General features: G+C 46.3%; 1 protein-coding gene across 1 annotated transcript in view; it reads left to right on the forward strand.

Annotated features, from left to right (window-relative positions):
• Positions 1–20,219, forward strand: part of Lhcgr (luteinizing hormone/choriogonadotropin receptor) — a 50,405-nt gene that overhangs the window by 23,412 nt on the left and 6,774 nt on the right. The window contains exons 4-10 of the mRNA XM_041630492.1: positions 1,863–1,937; positions 4,373–4,447; positions 4,519–4,596; positions 10,914–10,982; positions 13,789–13,863; positions 15,826–16,011; positions 18,990–19,070. Of these exons, the coding sequence (XP_041486426.1) occupies positions 1,863–1,937; positions 4,373–4,447; positions 4,519–4,596; positions 10,914–10,982; positions 13,789–13,863; positions 15,826–16,011; positions 18,990–19,070 (639 nt within the window). The remainder of the gene's footprint in view (positions 1–1,862; positions 1,938–4,372; positions 4,448–4,518; positions 4,597–10,913; positions 10,983–13,788; positions 13,864–15,825; positions 16,012–18,989; positions 19,071–20,219) is intronic.

Below are 20,219 nucleotides of genomic sequence, written 5' to 3' on the forward strand. Positions count from 1 at the left end.
GGGAGACCTTCCTCTTCCCAGCAGGTCAAACCAGACTTTTTGTGTCACCACTGGGGGCTCCCTCCTGGGCTTCTTGTAGCACCCTCCAATTCCCCTGCAAGCAGGTCAAAAGGAAGGGGTGTGCTTTAAGTACTTGTGAGTTACTATGCTTGACATATTCTCTAGGTTGTATCATTGCTCTTATAGCTACCAGCATAGTCAGACACTTGCCATTCTGTTCAGAGAACGAAACGGAAGCTGGGAGAGTGGGTGGACTTCAGACACTAGCTGGTCTGGGACTGAACTCCAACCCATCTTTCTCCAAAGCTCATTATAGCAGAAAGTCTTCATCAGTGGTCCAGTGAGTAACTATTTATGTAGATTAATTAATTGATAAGTATCTGAGTACCTGCTGCTGTGTGCTTGTCTTGGTCCAGGAGCTTCTGGGACACAGAGGAGCCAAAATACAGTTATCTACTAGGACATGATAGTTACAGCCAGAAAAGTGAGAGTAATTTGCTAAACAATTACAGGAAAAGCCAAACAATAGGTGTTTAAATTCCAAAGTTATAATCTGGACTTATTGTGAATGGTACATAGGGTTCATTACTTTGTAGATGACTGTGCAGTCCCAGACCTGAAACTCTGCAGCAGTCACAGGCTTCAGGGAATGCTGAAGCACCTTCAGGACAGCAAGTGATAACACAAAGCAAGACATCAACTGAAGGAAAAGTAAAGCACTCTGCAGGGCATGTCTGCGGATTCCTAAAGAAGGGCCTGAGACCCGCATGCTCTGTGCTCTGCCCACAGTGGTACCTTGCGTAGCTAGGGCAGCGCTCAATCACACAGACACTCAAAGATGTTGATAGAATGAGTGACTGTGTGAGTAGATATTCTATGGTTAGACCTCGAAGGGTCTTTATGAGGAAACAGTCCCGACCTCACCCATGTCTGACTGATGGTTGTTTGATTCAGTGTTAGAATAGCTACTGCAGAATTCCACTCACAACTACAGAATCCGAACCTTATACCCATGTTCCAAGTAGCAATAGTTACAGTATAATAGAATGGGCATCAGAGTGGGAATCAGAAAACTAGATCCCATTCAAGTCCTGTTACTCTTCAAATATAAATCATTCAGCTTTCACCATCAACACTGGCAGAGACTTTAGCGTAAAACAGACGGTCACATTTACTTCCCAGAACCCATGCAAATGATGATTACATGGAAAAGAAAAGGGGGCACTAACTGGGGCAAAGAACCAGATGGGGGGAGGGATAAGAACACTGGGGGAGGGTATTATCATTATTATTTATATAAAGAACTCCAGCTCAGGAAACTAGGAGGATGGGAATTCTACATAGCAAATTCCTATAGAATGGGCAGAAGAGTCTAGAAATCTGAATCTCAAGGCTTCTGTCCTGTGCTATTCTGAACGAATGCCCATCTGGATAAATTTTCAGGGCACTTACCAACTCAATAAGAACAGAAACTAGTTTGCCTCCGAGGAGCAATGTTTATTTGTTCCTTCTCCTGAGAGCAGCACCTCCCATCGCTCCCACTGTGCAGGTTCCAAGGTCTACTTGGCCAGGACCTCCAACACTCTGGACCTTGGTGTTATCTGGTAGGAAGGGGCAGGAGTAGAGATACGCATAGATAAACTCCCAGCTAAGCTGCTACACCTGCCTCTTCGGTAGGGTGGGCAAAGTTCCTTGGGAATAGCTGGCAGGGCCCTCAGGACACCCAGAGTTCCGGACGCTTGTCTTAGGCATATAACAGTAGCTGATCTCATCAGTGGATTTTACTCGGGAATGCCTGGGGACGAGTGTCATGCATTCCACCATCTATTAAACCACTGCCCATTCCCCTTCTCTCTCTACAGACTGATCCAGAACACCAAAAACCTCGTATACATTGAACCCGGTGCTTTTACAAATCTCCCTCGGTTAAAATACCTGTGAGAAATTTTCCTTTCTAAGCCTTTGTAGAGGGGAAGATGGGTGTCTGGTAAAACTGATAGTAATCAAAATGCTGAAGGTTTTTAATTTTGTTTCATTTTTTGAGTGTATGGGAGGGGTCTGAGTGTGGGTTTGCACGTGAGTGAAATATCCACAGAGGCTCGAAGAGAACATTGAATCCCCTGGAGCCTGAGTTACAGGAGGTTGTGCACTGCCTGACTTGGGTGCTGGGAACTGAACTCTGGTCCTCTGGGAGAGCAGCAAGCACTCTTAATCACTGAGCCATCTCTGCAGTCCTTTGACGAAGCATTGTGTTTGTATGTCCCTCCTTGTTAGCCTTCTGTTTTAAGTTTAATCAGTGTGTCTTGTCTGTTACTATGCTGGAAGTTTTCACACATGTAAGTGGCTCCCCATGTTCCCTGTGCCCAGCACACTGAGGAGAACATCACCCCTTTGCTGGGGTGCTCAAAGCTGGACAGGGGAATGGGGACTCACAACACTTTGTAGAGCACAAATCAGAGTTTCTAAGGTGAGTGACCACAAATAAAACTGGGAGGAGTTGCTCCAGTTTGGTTTCTCCCGATTCATGGTGAGAATTTCCTCTCTCGTTTCCTCATTTGTTCATTCAGTCATCAAGGGAAAACTGGCTAAGTATTTCCTGAGGCAGGCACTGTACAACATCATTTCAACCGTTTCTATTTCCCACTAAATCCAAGCACGTCTGCGGGTTAGCATGACAAACTGAGTCCCACTATAGCCCAAACAGCAACTGGCCCTACCAGCAATGTGAAATTCCTAAAACTTCCCAAAGTCGATAACTACATGGCAATGAATCTCCCCACACAGCACGTCATCCCTACCACACAGAAACGTTACCACCACCACTCAAATAAAAATGAAAAAAAGAAAGCAGAGGATATGGGAAGAGACCTCTCTGCCCTACACCATTAGCCTTGTTCCCGAGTGCAGTGCAGAAGCTGTAACCAGCCTAGTGTAGTCCCTTTGTCCCCGTGGATTACTGGAAACCCAAGTGCTGTATGTTTCCCAACCTCCAGAGTAGCTTGGGCACATAAGTGTCAAGCACTTTAGAAGGCCTTAAGGATATCGAGACCCAACTATGACCAGCATAACCTCTGATTAGCTCATTGTCTTTATTAGTTTTTCATACCAAAATGTGGAGTTCCCCAATCCAAGACTACATTGTAGTCTGAGCCTCCTGCTAACCTCAGTGCAGAAAAGGAATGGGTTCACTGTGAACACTTTTATCCCATTTGTACATCCATTCAAAAGAATTAACAGTTACATGGAGACGAAGAGCGTAAAGAGGACCAGCTGTGCTGTATTGCCAACCGAGTGCCAGGCAGCCCCTGTCAGTGTCCAGAGCCCATGTCTGCTTGATGAGTTTACAACTCCACTGGTGAAGTCTAGTTCCTGCGTGCCTCTGAAGGAGCCTTTTAATAAATGGAAGTGAAGAAAAAAAGATAAACATAATACGCATAAAGTGTGGTACGCTATGCAGTTCCAGGCTTCTATGTAGGGTCTCGGGATACAACCAGTGCGAAATGGCGATTACTCCACTGGTTTTCTTTAGCTGGCACTCGCTCTCAGGCACAGACTTGCCACTATTCCTCCAGCTTGTATCTCATCACCAGCCTTTTGCTCTACTCACTTTGTCTAGGTTCATCCAAGAGGAGCTTAATTTTTTTTTTATAATGAAATATTCATCCATTTCAAGTAATTCCTCTCTTCTTTAGAGGTTAAATAGAAGGCAGGAGCCTTAACTGTCTCAAACACAAAAGCAACGTTCAGTGGTTTGAACTGAACCACAAAGTAGCTAAAAACAGTTTCTAATAATGAAAGGTACAGGGTTCTTGTAAGATGAATCTTCCTGCACCAGGCAGTGATGGTGCACGCCTTTTATCCCAGCACTCAGCAGGCAGAGGCAGGCAGACCTCTGAGTTCAAGACCAGCCTGGTCTCAGAGTGAGTTCCAGGACAGCCAGTGCTACACAGAGAAACTCTGTCTTGAAAAACAAAACAAAAAATTTAACTTCCTGCAAGGTTTGAGTTTAAAACAAGGTTTAAAACCCCACTCCAAAGAAGGCTCCTTTCTGAAACTACCAACAGCTCGGACTAAAGCAGTTATCAGGAGGAAACAACATGTAATCCACCAGGAAAATGCCTTGACTTAAAAGGAAACACAAAGGCAAAACACCTGCAAGTTTGGTATCAGCCCCTAATCCTCAAAACAGGAACCATTATGGCAACTTCACCTGGCAATGAAACCTTTGAAATTCTGACCATCTTCATCAGCTAAAGTGTAACCCAAAATTCTAAGATTTAACATGAAATAGTGCTTGCAAAGTGCTTTCTATTTATGACCTAATGCTATCACTTGTCCTCTCCGCCCATGTCACCACCATGCCGGATCACAGGAGCATCTGTAACACGGGCATCCGAGCCCTCCCGGATGTTACGAAGATCTCCTCCTCCGAATTTAATTTCATTCTGTAAGTACCAGGCTGATTGCTTTGCACAACTTTCCTATTCACAGCTAAGATTTGTCATTTCTTCCCTCAAGGGAGATCTGCGATAACTTACACATAACCACCATACCGGGGAACGCTTTCCAAGGGATGAGTAACGAGTCCATCACACTGTGAGTAACATTCTGAACTCTGCCACACAGCCTGCTCTGTGACTCTCGCGTCTAGTTTGAGGTTAGCAATCGGCTCTGTTTCTCCACTTTCTTCACTCTCTGGTGACAAAGTTCTTCTTAGCCTAGACTGCCAACAGTGGCATGGGTTGTATAGGGTAGCCGCAGGGTCATGTGCTCATACAACAATGAAACCAGGAGTTCAGTTTATCTTTGAACAGATGGGTCCTGAGGATTGGTGGTATTGACTTCCAGTTGGTGAAGTCCTTCCCTGCACAAGGGACAATTCTTTGAGGCTTGGCCTTTATTCCAAGATCAAAATATAAAACTGTCACTGATTTTGACCTAAACTGAAGCAGGAACCAAGAATTACTCCTCATAGGTATATGCTTATGATGGGAATAGCGCCAAACAGGAGCGAAAAGTAGAGCCCTTCAGCACGTGCTGGGGCAATCCCTGGGGAACTGAGTTCCCACTGAGCTTTTCCCATGCAGCATGATTCTGCATGAATGCAAAAGAGCTGCATGGTATTGGTGTCATGGAGCTATTAACTCAGGTTGCTTGTGGTTTGAAGAGGAACAGTGTACAGCAGTAGGGTGTGATTGTCACACCTCTGAGGTTAATGGGGACCTCAGGACTTACTCCTCCCCCAGCGCCTATGGTGGACCCCTTGTGCTCCACCCCCTTCCCTTTCTTGACCCTTCATCCCCAAGGGCTGTGATTAGTCATCTGCTTGGCTCTTGTTCTCCAGTGAATGGGCCCTTGTGTGAGCAAGGGGTCCTGTGGAGAGCCCTGCCGGATAAAGGCTATCATGCTTGCTGAGGAAAGTCTCATTTTCCCAGCTGTAAAGTCCAACTCCTTAATTAGAAAATAAAGAAAGCAAGCCTTCTTTTTTCATTACTAGCAGGATTTGTGATTTTGTTCTTGGTGGAACTGGTCTGGCCCTTCCCCTACCCCAAATCTTTACCAACTGTGAGCTCATTTGATGAAAACAAAACACTCCATGTAGTACAGGAAAAGCTCTGGGAGGCAAAGTCTAAAACTATGCATTGTACTTGGAAGTTCCTTTATAGCCACTGTGGCCTTTCATGACTCTCCTCTAGAGACCACCTTGACATATTCCACCACCTCACCCGCACTCAGCTGGACCCGCTGCAGAATATTTTGGATGGTGATGGGCCCAGCCAATCTCACAAAACAAACAATATTGATTTCCACTTGAACTCTAAAAGTTAGGGGAAAGTCATGGCAGTTCCTTTCCCGAATACCCTTCAGAGCAGAAGGATCTTGCAAAGGGAGCCAGGATATTTTGGCTGCACCTATGACAAGCCACAATACAAAGGCAAGTGGGTGTGGAGCCTCAATGTTAGCCCCAGCTCCAAGTGTAGGCAGCTAAGTAGCCTCAGTCAGTTTGGGCCTGGGAAGCCAGGCTGATCTCTATTCAGTGGGATTATTAATGCCTCCTTGTGCAGATCCAATCACACTGTGTCCACTATACAGTCACCGCAAGTGCCACAATTAACCAGAGTTAGCAGCTAGAAACTAACAACCCAGAGCAAGTCGGTCATTAGTGGCCGTCTCCAATAGTCCACCGTGTTTTAAAGGTTTGGATTTTGTTGATGTTGTGCTAGTTTCGTCCTCTGTTGCTGTGATAAAATGCTCTGGCCAAAGGCTATTTGGAGGGGTAAGGGTTTATTTTGTCTTACACTTCCAGGACTCAGTCCATTGTTAAGGGAGTCAGAGCAGGAACCTGGAAGAGGAACCATGGAGGAGTACTGCTTGCCAGCTTCTCCAGCTCATTCCCATGCCTATGCTCCACTGGTTTCACACATAGCCCAGGCTAACCCGTCTAGGAATGGTCCGGCCCAAGGGGGCTTACTCTATTATCAGTTAAGACCACAAACATGCTCACAGACCGATCTCATCTAGGCAGTTCCTCAGTTGAGCTTTTCCCTTCCCAGGTTCTCTCCTTTGCTTTCTATTGCTGTGATAAACACCTTAGGTAACTTGGGAAGGAAGGAGCTCATTTGGCTTGCACATCGCAATCACAGTCGATCTACGAGGGAAGTTGAGGCAAGAACTGAAGCAGGAGCAGAGGCAGGAAGCAGGTAGGCACAGCTTAGAATCTAGTTTCTGTCCTCACCTGTTATGCCTCCTCTGCTCCCTGAGCTATTCCTGGGCTGTCTTCTCTTCTGTTAGGTTCTGGATCTTTCAAGGAAATCGGGTCTGACAGGATTGCTGTGACCAAATCCAGCCCAAACATTGCCACTGCAGCACCGCAGAGGCCGTGCTGTGTCTCCTTGCCACATCAAACCAGGAAGCATTTCATGTCACACTGTCTTACCACTTGGCCACTAGCTTAAGGTGTGATCTACCAAATATACTTGCCCTTTGTTCCTTCCAAGTCACCTGTGCTGGGACTCTGAGTTGTGACACGCCATTGGCCAAACCTTTCGGTAACTGTCGCTTCTTTAGAATTACAAAGAGAATTACCCGAGGATTATTGGTACATTCCAGCACTCTTCTGCGTTTATACCCCGCATTTCTACCCTTCGCTGTTATTTCTCCTGCATGCTCTCTCGTGCTCTCTGTCTGCCCGTTTTTAAGTATTACTTGGAATGTGGATTTCTCAAAACTGTAGCTGCCGCATTAGAATCCATTACTGTCATCTTCCTTTCTGAAACCGTCCATCCTCTTTACTGCAGCATATGGTGAAGTCATGGAAACTGACATGTGCTTGACTGAGGTGGTGGGGAGCATGAAAACAGTTCAGCGCAGTTGAAAGGCAGGAGACTCAGGCAGCTCAGAGACCAGGAGATCCACAGAAATGGAGGACCCTGAACATTCAGCCCAGGTTCATAGCAGCACATACGTGTCAGGGAGCAGCAGCCATCACACAGCCCTGGCAGGACACACACTGGGATACGGGCTTTGTCCACGACTTACTTCGATGATAAAAAAGAAACAAAACAAACAAAAACCCTCTAGTTACATAGGGGACAAAGCCTGAATGTGGGGGTCCCTCTTCTTTAAGATGTGCTTCCCATGGTCATTGGTTTAATAGGAAGAAAAATAGCAGGGAGGGAAGAAGGGAGGGAGGGAAGAAAAAGAAAAAAGTTGCATACATGCATCCCACCAGCAGACAGAGTCCTCAACTGCCATGCATTGTCTTTCCACAGTGGGGCCGTTCTTTGAGATCCTCAGGATCTGCAAACATAATCTCTCTCCTTTGAAATCAACCAAAAGCTAGGTGGCCACATGATCAAGAGAATGTCTAGCATTGTTAATATGAACCCACAAGCACTGTGTGGCACCCTGGGATTATTCAAAGGGGAAGGCAGCATTCAGAAGTACAGTATTGTCTGTGATTAATTTCTAACTCCCGAATCTTTCTTAGATTAAAAGACACCATTCTTTCTGTTTGATTCCCAATTACTGATATCTGAATAGAGAACCCAGACAATGCCTGCCAGGGTGGGGCTGCTACTGCCACAGAGAAGCAAGGGGGACCTTCGTCTCATCTCTGTGCCAAGATGCCCCCTTTCATTCTGACACCATGAGATTTGGGGAGAAGCAAGTGACTCTCCAGATGTTTTCGAAGGCGTTGAAGGCGGCGTGCGAGCCCGACAGCATGAGGCCCTCCCACTCACATTCTCAAATTCTTCAAACCAAGGCAGCTGCTCTTTATTTAAGTCAAGCCTGCATCCTCCATTGTGCACTGCTGGTGGGAACAGAGAGGGATGGATTGCCACTGAAAGGGAAGCAGGGAGCCACAGTCCAGGAAATTGCAACAAGCAAACCCAGACTATTCAAAACTAAGAACAAGACATGAAAAAGTTCATGGCAGTAACCCAGACAGAGGGAGTATGGGGGACAGCCTAGGCCAGTGACCCAGCCTGCTCTGCAGAAGCAGAAAGGAGGGAAGTAGCAATGTATGCAGACATGGACCTACAGCTCAGAGAAATCCTGTCCAAATCTTGTACCGGAAGAACTCTTTACTCCAATTGCAATCTGAGGGTTCGAAGCCACAGCTTTGGTTGTGTTCCAGAACCTACTTATAAGTGACTGACACATGTTTAGATACAACAGTTTTGCAGGGTTGATACTACTGTTATCATCCCAATTTTTGGATGAAGAAATCGAGGCGTGAGTTGTTAAGTAAGTTACCCAAAGTAATTCAGCTTGTAAGAAGCAGAGTACAAATGAAGCCCAGACAGTTGGGTCTAATACCTACAGACTTGACCACAAAGCCACATATATAGCGCTGGTCAAGGCTCCAAGTTTGGCGCGTGGGGGCTAACTACTGTATACGTATTGTACAGGTTATGGACCATGATGCAATGTTTCAATAATGCACACAACATATACCAACCAGACCAGGATGGTTGGCATTTTTATTTCTTCATTGTTTCTCTGTGTTTGGAGCCTCTGCGCTCCTTCGTCCTGGTTCTTCATGAAACGTGTAGCAGGGATTTTGATAGAGTGATCCTCTGATCTCTCTGAACTCAATCTAATGAGGGGGCCACAGCGTTATTTTGTGATCACTACATTTCCTGAATTTCATAGTTGAAATATCGTACTTCAGCATGAACGGCACCTGTGTTTATCTGATGTGTTATCAAAGGTTTGCTGTGGTTGTTGGAAAGAATGACACATCCACATACTACATATTTGAACATACAGCAGGAGGTGGCTGTCCATGTTGGCCTGAATTTGCTAAGCTTAGAGGAACCTTAAAGATATCAGCTCTCTGTGGCAGAAGCAGGTGTCTGTACTTTTCCAAGTCATCCTCTCATATATCCGCCAGCACTAGAAAGGAAGCCAAAGTCTTGCAGACAGGACAAGCTCAATCACATCACACCACGGTCCCTTCTCACTCAGGTGTCATTTCATGGCCTACAAAGAGCTTACACCGATATTGACATGTAGGATGGAGGCTGTCAAACGTGGCGGTTGTGACTCAGAGCAAGACATCCTCCATAGACCCATTCGAATGTTCATCACACTTCCTGTGATGCTCTGAATCCCAACAATTGCTCAGGATACAGGAGAGTCTACAGTGAATGGGATGGTTTGAAATCCTTGTTGTCATGGCATTATTCGCTGCAGATGAGTAAAGCATTTTGTGTTACATGGTGATAAAACTAGAAAAGAAATATATATCAGGGTGGAATAGAAATTGGCTGGGAATGAGGAGTTGGAATTGTAAACAGGAAGACCGCATTGAGGCTTATGTGGCACTGAACCCAGGTATTAGGAGAAAAGCAAGTAAGTCTTAAGGATATGGAAACTGGGGGGGGGGGGGGGGAGGTCAACAAAACTGATGTACTGAAAGTAGCCTCAAGCAGAGTGTGCTCTGGTGCCGTCCTTGTCGCCTGCCTCTGAGCCCACTTCCTTCCTTGTAAGGGAGCCTTTTTAGACTCCTTTCTGTCTCTGGCACTTCCTAGCATGGCTGGAAATTAGAGCCTCTTATTTCTCAATCTGGGCGTGTGTGTGTGTGTGTGTGTGTGTGTGTGTGTGTGTGTGTGTGCATCCATGCATGCGTGTTGCACATATGGGGTGGTTGTTTTATAGATACCATATATAATGGTGGAACAGAATTTGGTAAGCATTCGTACCCTAACTGCTGGCAATATACTCCAACATTTTCCCTTGCTCAACTCTATTTCCCTCTTTTTAATGCTGGTTGTACTCAATTACATCGTTTTTCACTACCCATCAATGAGGCTTAAAGAACTGCTTGCAGACATTTAGATCTTTGAGGGTTATGGAACCTGTTTTGGCAACAGCAACAACAACAACAAAAAAAAAAAAAACCAAGAGCACACACACAAAGAAATAAAGAGCAGGTGACTCAGTACTGGAGATTTTCTTGGCAGCCCACAAAGCCCACAACACCCAGGGAACCAGAGAGGCTTTCTGAGCCAGCCTGGTATCTGAGCCTTGAATCCCAGCTCTGTCCCTGCTCCCAGTAACTACAAGCCCAATCTCACCAATGTCTTTCTTATCACTATAATGGAAGCAAGAGTCACGAGAAGTAAATCAGAAGATGGGCATGGCAGGGCTAGTCAAGTACCAGGCACCTAGCAAATGTATGATAAATTGGTGGTGGTGATAGAGGAAGTAGAAGAAAACCTGAGCAGAGAGAACAGCTTTGCCCCATGTGCCTCCAGAGCCCAGAATGTTGGAGAGACAGCTAGCTGTTCTGAATGCCAGTGGTTATCTTCGCAGTAAATGTCACAGAGGGAGAGTGTCTGCTTCCAAACTGTGCTTCTGTCAGCTACTTCCCATCCCTAAGCCCTCTCTCCTCCCTCCTCCAGCAAACTGTATGGAAATGGATTTGAAGAAGTACAAAGCCATGCATTCAATGGGACGACGCTAATCTCGCTGTAAGTATATGCTTATTTCCCTAGCTCATGAATAAAAATGAAGTATTACTCTGGCTACCAGATCACATTCAGTCTTCAGCGACTAACTCAGGGCAAAAATAAACTTTCAAGTGGCTAGTCCTCCAAGTTGCAGGGATGTTGCTAGGCAACCAGCTAGCTGGAAACCCCAGAGCACCCTGATTTCAAAGACAGAAGCAGCCGCCATGCATTGAAGTTGACAGCTGGCTGAAACGTTCCACACCCTACTTTGTACCTCCTCGATCTCGCAGCTCCCCTCTTTAGCCCCGTTGTATAGGCTGATGGTGTGTTAAAGGAAAACTATCTCAGAAGGAGACTCTTCCAGGGCCCCCACTGTGGGGAAATGAGGTGACATCATCTGTCAGCCTAGTCACCCACAGCAGCTTCACTTGCCTTCCTCCCTCCTGCTCTCCAGGGGAGAGGGAGCTCTGGTTCTTCCTCACTTCGATCCAGCCCCCACCCGCCCCTTTGACTGGGGACTCATCCTAAGGATGGCTCCCTTCATTGCTCTCCACCTCCTCTCTGCATGGCCATCCTCAGGAAAAGTGGTAAATTGACGTGTTTATGGGAATGTGTGTGTGACCCCTCACAATAAACAGTGAGGCTCTGCCCACTCAGCAGTCGTGAATAGCAAACCATAAGAGCACCTGAAATGCTACACTGAAGATAAATGGAATCAGAGAACCAGGCTTTTAAAATAAATGATGAGTTAGTAGCCAGTGAGGTGAAGAGTGTAAAGAGGCTGGCCTACCTGATAAAGGGAGAGAACTGACTCCCAAAAGCTGACCTCTGATCACACACACACCAGGGCATGGACATATTTTCTCCCACACATAGATGATAGATAGGTAGGTAGGTAGGTACGTATGTACATACATACATACATACACACAGATACATAGCTACATACATACATACGTGATAGAAATATACATACACAGATACACAGATATAGATAGATACACACATACACAGATACATTGAAATACAGATACATGAATCAATAAATGTAGCAAAAAATTTAATAAAATTGTGTGAAACATGAACCGCACCAATAATTCACCAACATTAAGGCATGTAAGAATCACCTTGGGGTTGTTAGGGCAGACACCTGGAGCCCCACCTGAACGGGCTTTATGGGGGAGCCTCAAAAGCACTGAGAATTTGCACTTTTAACAGTTCCCCAAAACCCTGATGTGTCAAGGTCTGGGGCTAAGTAGCTCGGGTCTATATGATGTGCTAATCGTTTTTGAATACGAATCTGAAACCAAGGAACCTGCTACGCTGCTATCACGCTGGATAGTGTCACAATTTAGGCAAGGCCCGAGTCACTCTAGCTGGAACTCCAACCCACTATTTATCAACTTGCATCAATCACCTTGACCAAGCCGATCTGCCCCAGCCACAGTGTCCTCATTCGTAAAGCTGCCAGCAGACTGAGTTTCAGGATTGGCCCAACAAAATGAAGAGGTCTACTCTGTCTCTTTAGTGCTTGGTACAATGCCTCGTTCTCAGTAAGTGTTTATTGATTAAGTTTATTCCACAATTCATGTCAATGAGCAAATAAAGATTTGGACGCACTCAGCCTAGCGTCTAGATCCTACCCAGGGCTGAAAACATGGGAGTTGTACAAGCATTGTCCTCAAGGAGGGGACTTGCACATTGCCTTGTTGACAGTTTCATAGAGAGTTAATTAATAAGAACCCCAAGATTCAGGCAGAAGCATCACAACCTCTCTGGTCCACCCTCAGATGCCTCATTCCCTTATTTCCTCAACAAAGCATAGCTCTACTGAAGGGGATGCTCTACCTTCCAGAGGAGATGCAAACTAGTAAGCTGGGAGGTGAAGGGTTTACCCTCAGGCAGTCACAGCACAGGAAAAGGCAGCTCTGAAAGGTATGTCCCTCAAACAGAAAGACAGTGTGGTATGCCTGCCCCCAGTGCAAGCAAGTCCTCCAGGACCTCAGAGGCTGGGGAAGGTGTTACAGAGCATGGGCAGTGTGAGGTGCAGGCTCTGAGCCAGGCTCAGGTGAACAGGCAAAAGCAGGAGGACAATGTGTCCCAGGTAGAAGCCAGCAAGATGAATGGTGTACAGCCAAGCTGAGTTCAGGCCAGCAAACGTCAGAACTCTTGGAATGTGAGGTCAAAGCAAGAAGGTTCCTCTGTTAGCAGAAAGGACCAAGGCTGGAGGAGCAGTACGGGCTCAGGTAGAGATACTGGGATTTTCCCAAGGAAAATGGGGCTGGAAGTCCTTTGTGACTTTAGTCACCTAGACATGGGCTGTGATGACTCCTGGCACACACCCACTGAGAACGTACATCTCAATGGAACCAGAGAACATTAGGAAAAGAAATCTTGGAAGCAGCTTTACTCTTGTTTGGTATGTGGCTTTTGACAAATTCTGAGGCCTCCAAGGCCACAGCAATTCAGAGAATGATAAGGCACAGGCCGCACTTTAACCCAGTAGCCTTGGACTTGCTGAGGAGGAGCGTTTTAAAATCTTCCCCAGCTGCCTGGCAGGAAGTTCTTACAAATCCAACAAGAGGGGCTGAATCCATTAAGTCACAGGACAAAGGATTCCACCAAGTGAGAGCAAAGGACAAACAATAGGTGAAGCCAGACACATAAAGTAGCAATGACACAGTTTCACCAAGGTTGCTCATCTTTCTTTCAGTTTGTCTACCCCTCCCTTTTCCCCTCTGCCCCAGCACGGTGCACACAGCCTACTGTGAGCATGTGTATATATACACGGCTATGGAGGTGGATATGAAACTGTCTTTCCACGCAGGGAACTGAAAGAAAACATACATCTGGAGAAGATGCACAGCGGAGCCTTCCAGGGAGCCACAGGGCCCAGCATCCTGTGAGTACCCGGGTGCAGCCTCCTCTTCCACACAGTGCAGGCTAACAGCCCTGTCTAGTGGCCAGTCACATTGCCGCAGGCTGCCAGCGTCTATAGCTGAAAGGGACCAGAGATGTCAGTGTTGTACAGACACGACAAATGTCTTGTGCCTATGACAAAGCCCCACACTGATGGGGTACCAGCAGGCTTGCTGCCCCTGAGGGAAGACTGCTCTCAACCTTCTCATCTGCTTAGGGTCCCTCTGGATGGGCAGCATAAGCCCAGTCTCCGTGTGTTATTGCTATTGTTGCATGTGTTTGAGTGTCTATCTTCTCTATTAATTTCATTTCCCCCATTTTATTAGAACATAGACATGCTGGATTATGGTTTACCACCATGGCCTTCTTTGTTTTGGTAAAAAAAAAAAAAAAAGAAAAAGAAAAAAGCCTGTGTCCACATAAGATATTCTGAGCTCCTAGCAGAAAAAGACTTCCACATGTAAATTCACATGAGGGCCCATAACTCAATCAGTAATGCCAAACAGGGTGTGGCCTCCTGTGCTAGTGAAGGGTGGTTCCCCGCCTGGAACCCACCAAGAGAATCCGTTCTGACCCAGCCCACCCCCAGCCCTTGGCTAGCTATGGTAGAGATGCTACAGACTTGTCTTCCTACAATAGTTCAAGGACATGTTCTCTGGCCTTTAACCGTCCATGAACAGGAGTTCCCTGCAAGGGCTTGTTCAAAGAAAAGCTTCTCCAAGCAAAGCTGAGAGACCCTCAGGATTAAAAGCAGTTTAATAATGTGGCCATTTAGAAAAATCACAATTGTAGGTTCCATTCTAAGGCTGATGGCTTCCACAGCCATGCAGCCACCGTGTCTGAGAAGAGGCTGGACCTGATCACTAACTCTCCACATAAGACTCCACAGCAGGACAGAGCCTGATTTCCTAAACCAGCAAGGATGCAGAAGCAGGAGGGAGGCTTAGTGCCCTGGGGCAGAGACTCCTGCCTCCCCCATTCCTCCAGGAACCTGTACCCTTGTACCCGTCACACTCACACCCACCTTTCCCACTATTGGTCCCTCCTTGTGCTGGGCCCTGAGCCTCACATGGGGCAGACTGTGGAAGAGGATGTGTTCCTGGGAAAGGTTTGGGCATAAGCCACTTAGAATACGAGCAGGATTTTAACACAAAAACTGCCACCAACTCCCTATTCCTGAAATACTGTACATTTGGAGATTTTCTTAGATTTCTTTGCCTCAAGTCTACTAAAGTCAAGCAGCTTTGTTTAAAGGCCCTTCTGCACAACTGTGCTAGCTTGACATGATGTTTGCTTGCTGCAGATGGACACATCCCACTGGTGATGAGAGCGCATGTGCTCTGTGTCCTGGGTAGATGATGGCTAACGCCACACGCAGCTCTGAAGAGGGTGGTCCACCTGCAGTTGATGAAAACCTCCCCTGCAGAGCTTCATCAATCCAAGATTGAAGCATCAAAGCTCTGATATTCCCCCCAGGGCAGAACACAAAAGTTGACGTCACCTGTGTGTCTGCTATCTTAGAAAGCAAGCAGTTGGCTTTTATAAAATACAGAGAGGACAGGAGGGAGGTGAGGTGGAGGATAGGCAGAAGGAGGGAGGGATAGAGGGTAAGCAGAAGGAGGGAGAGGTAGAAGGTGGGCAGAAGAAGGGAGGGGTGGGGAAGGGCATCAGAGATAGAGAGGAATCAGGAGAGAGCAGAGAAAAATACTAGTGGCCATTCAGAAGGTACAAGGAGTCACCCCAACCTTGAATACAATAGGGGGTGCCCACAAGAGGGAAATCCCAGAGCAGCTATTTGGAAAGCAGATCATGGGGAGAGCAGCTGAAATGAAGAATTAAAGGAAAAACTAAATGGAGGACAGATTTCTCAGCCCCTCAAGGAGGACTGCTGAAGAAAATGTGTAAAATCAGTCAATAAAAGGCCTTTCTCCCCTTTGTGGTTCAGGGATATTTCTTCCACCAAATTACAGGCCCTGCCTAGCGATGGGCTGGAATCCATTCAGACCCTCATCGCCAAGTCATCCTACTCCCTGAGAGCTCTGCCCCCCAGAGAGAAGTTCGCCAGCCTGCGGGCGGCCGCTCTGACCTACCCCAGCCACTGCTGCGCTTTCCGGAACTGGCCAACGAAAGAGTAAGTGAGAAGCAAAGGCACACAAGCTGCTGTGGAGAAACTGGGATCTGGACCTAGCCCGTGGTGTACAGTGCCCTGTCCTTTCCTGGCTACTTTCCCGGCCAACTCTGCAGTCATGGAGTTGCTTTCAGATAGGAAAAAAAAAAAAAAAATGAGCTTCTCCTCATCCTGAGGAACTGCCAAATAGCTGGAGCATCTCTCTAGACATTGCAAAACCAGTGTCAAAAAAAAAAAAAAAAAAATATCCACAAAACCAACCTGTTCTCATTCTTAGCAGAAACATGATTTACCCAATTCATCCTGGATTTGAAATTGTCAGAGTAATTGTTTGGGGTTTGGTTTTGTTTCTTAACTATTTGTCTCCCGAGGAAAACAGCGTCCATTTCTGAAGGGAAACCTAGCTCCTACAGATTGGCTAGGGAGCAGTCAGAAAGGGCAGGAACTGCGGGCTGCTCTCTGTGTCCAGCAGAGGGTGTCTGACTGCGGGCTGTTGGTGGGGATGGGGTAGGGGTGAGAGGGGTAAAGGGCCAGAATTTTAATTCTTACAACATCGTTTTTCCCAGAGTTCTCTAGCCAAGAGACACCATTCCACATCATGACCCAGTAAGTGTCACATATATAAATGGAAGAGAAAACAAGGACAAATTTCAAATGTGTGTTGTGGGCATGTGGCACTTCCTGCTCCCTCACTCCTCTGTCCCAGGCTTGTCTGTTTTCACTGTAAGCCTTGTTGTCGTCTATTGTTTTCATAACCCTCTCCTGGGTCATAACTCCCCGTGGGAAAAAGCAGGGCTTCAAAGAGTCATTACTGCAGCCTGCAGAGATGTGCTCAATCAATTAATTAGGTATGGCACTATAGAAGCGACACCAGGCTGCTACGGGCTTTGTTTGGAATTGACCTATTATAGCTGATCAACTAGCCTGTATTTTTTGTGCCTGGAGTGTAGATTCAGTTCTACCTAAAGATTTGAAGCAGCTGAGAAGATGGAAATACTTGTTGTGTTTAAAGATCTACACCAAGATCTGCTTGCCTCCTCCTCCTGTGTGCTGGGATTAAAGGCATGAGCCACCATGCAGGGCTCAAGCTCTACCCCCTTAACTGGGCTTCAAAGAACTTAAATTGAGCACTAGCCATGTTCCAGTGTATCAGATTTGGAGATAAAAAGATAAGGCATCATCTCAGCCCTCACAGATGACAGGCAGCATCAAAGAGCGAGAACACCTTTGTCAGAGAATGTCAGGACAGAACAGAGAATGGGGCAAAATGTTCCAGGGCCGAGGAGTAGTGTCTAGGGCTCGTGGGAGACTTCCTCAGGGAGGTGACTTTTGCAGAGAAACCTTGGGGAAAGCATGCCAAGATGAGGTGACTCGCGTGAGGCGTGGGGCAAGAGACACCCCAAGATGAATGCTATTCAAGATCAAGCACAGCGAGATGTGGGCACGGAGGAAGATGAGTTAGGAGAAGCCCCCCAGGAGTATCAGCCCTAGGTAGCAGGAGGTTGAGATGCTTCTAAGTGAGAATATGCAAATCTGCTTTCATGAAATCTCAGTAGGGCAGCAGGATGAAGCAGGCTGAGGTGGCAAAGCTGACAAAGAGTCACTAGAAAGGGATGCTGTTGGGATAAGGCTGGTTCTGGTCACCTACTTACACTTCTGTGGCAAAGAGGTCACACTCTTCAAATTACTGACATGTGAATATTCAGTTCAAGACCTTTTGCTCCCGAAAACGTAAAAGCCTACCTCTAGGTAGAAAGGGGTTATGGAATTAGGACTCTCTGAGCTTGGTATGAATGTCATCACTCACAGGCTGTCCTGGGAGATCTTGGGAACTTCCACTAACTCACAGGTACTTCTGTGACGATAAAGCCCTAAGCCTCAGAGGCCAGTGAAGCTGGAGAGCTGAACTCGGCTCTGTGGGAGTTTGGTGCAAACTTAGGCTCCCCGCAGACAATGCACTCGGCTGCCTGGGCAGAACTCTCTATGCAATCTTGGCTAACTGTGAAGATAGAACGGTTAGCATGCGGTATTATCATTTGAAGACCAAGTTCCTGTTTACTGTGGACTTGTCTGCATACCTAATACAGTATCTCTGTAAAATACCAAGCCAGAACAACTCCCACTACACACTTTCACGGGGCTAGAGGGACTCAGTTCAAGTTTATAAACGTATATTAATACCTAGATGACAAAATGATTCATTTTTGAGAGGCCATTGGGTCAAATCATTCTGACACGATGCCCCATTTTTCTACATTTGTACAAAATCATTCCTTGTTTTCTTGATGCTGAATCATAACAGCCCAGAGAAATGTCCATATTGGGCCACTTCACCTCTCCACCCTCCTCAAGGAAGACTGGAGCTGTTCAGAATAGCTCCCATTCCTCCTTTGTGAACCTCCCTTAGGCTCTGTACCTATGCACCCGTTTTCTTCTATCCCCTTTTCCTAAGCCAGACTTCCCAGAGGGAAGACAGAAGAGAAGGGAACATCAAGACAGGTCTTGCACAAAAGCTGAAGACCCAAGATACACACCCAGCCCCACAGAATCCTCACAAAAAGACTTCCAATCACACTCAAAGTCATGAATGCCAACTAGTTAATCAAGGTCAACGGGAAGGAGAAGAGTTGACGAGGAGCAAACTTGAATATACCACAAAAGGGAGCTTTTAATAAGCACTGAAAACCCCGTGATCAATACCACAGATTTACCTGGGTTTTTCTCCCCCTTCTCCCAAACCCACACAAAGCACTCGGCATTCAAAAGCATTTTCTCTAAGCTGGAGACAGGCTAAGGACAATGCAGGGGGCTTTGCTCTCTCCTCAGGAAGTGTTTCAGTCAGGACAATGGTGCAGAACACACTGAGGGAGTGATAGGCTAAGAATGTGGATGAGTAAGGCATAAATAAAAATGATCAGGTTAAAGAATCAAAAGCTCAATGGTTTGTTTTTCTTTTCTTTTTCCTACCTCGTCTCTTCCAGACAGAATTTTTCATTTTCCATTTTTGAAAACTTTTCCAAACAATGTGAAAGCGCAGCGAGGAAACCAAATAATGAAACGCTGTAAGTATTCTCATGCAGGCGCTTGTCTTTTTCCACGGGCACCTCATTGTTATTTGCTGTGACGATTTGCTTTTGATAAAAGTCTTGGTGAGTGGATGTTTGCAAGGTGTTTTTCTATAGTTTAAAATGGGAACCTCTTTTCTTTGCAAGTTGCAGCGAGTTGTACATGTTATCTTAGCTGTTTTTTTTTAAATCAAAAGGAAATGAAAAGGTTTCTTTTAAGAATATAACAAAGTTGTTACTATATGTATTAATGTATATAAAACTGCTGTTTCATTTTCAGACATTTGGGTATCACTAAGGGCAACACTAAATGAGGGCTTCATCTGAAGGAGCCATCTCTAGGCACATTCCATAAAGACAAGCTGATTGCAGACACAGCTTCTAAAGGCAGGTTCTTCCCTTCAAAGACTTTGAGGCTAGCTCAACCACTGAGCTCCTGATTATGGGATCATTCTTCCATGTGTGTTCCTGTATGTGTGGATGCACACACATGTGCTTACATGGGAGGCCAGACTGCACCTTGGGTATCATTTCTCAGAAGCTGCCCATTCTGTGTTTTTGAGACCGGGTCTCTCCCTGAGACCTAGAGCTCACCAGTTAGGCTAAGCTGACAGGCCCATGAGCTGGAGGAACCCTCTCGTCTCCAGTTTCCCAATACTGGGGTTTTCACGAGAGTTCTAGGGACCCAACTCAGGTCCTCATGCTTGCACAGTGAACATTTCCCAATGGCACCATCTCCCCGGCCCCTTCACATTAATCTTAATGTCATCATTACCATACACTAGATGGCAGCCACATGTCTATTCTACTGACTGATTCTAACATTTTTCCTGCTTTAAACGCTCTCTGATCTGGCATTTCCCTTACCTTCAACTGTAAAAGAGCATGCTTCGGAAGACAAGCCCCCATGTCCCTAAGCCACGTTTATTACCATTCCTCCCATGCACCCTGGAGGACTACAAAACCAGACTTTGACGACAGGATCCACCCCATTTCTTAGCTTTCTGTGAGTCTAACTTCATAGTGGAGGTACTGGTGGGAGCCATGTTTATTGACACAACTCTATGGCATTCCAAGGTCCCTACCACCACCATGAATTATGCTGTTGGCTATTCATAAACACCATTTAAGTGTATTGTGGCTGGG

The sequence above is a fragment of the Microtus oregoni genome, unplaced genomic scaffold (assembly GCF_018167655.1).
Source record: "Microtus oregoni isolate MIOR12 unplaced genomic scaffold, Mior012 000034F_ref0000314, whole genome shotgun sequence".
In the NCBI taxonomy this organism is placed as follows: domain Eukaryota; kingdom Metazoa; phylum Chordata; class Mammalia; order Rodentia; family Cricetidae; genus Microtus; species Microtus oregoni.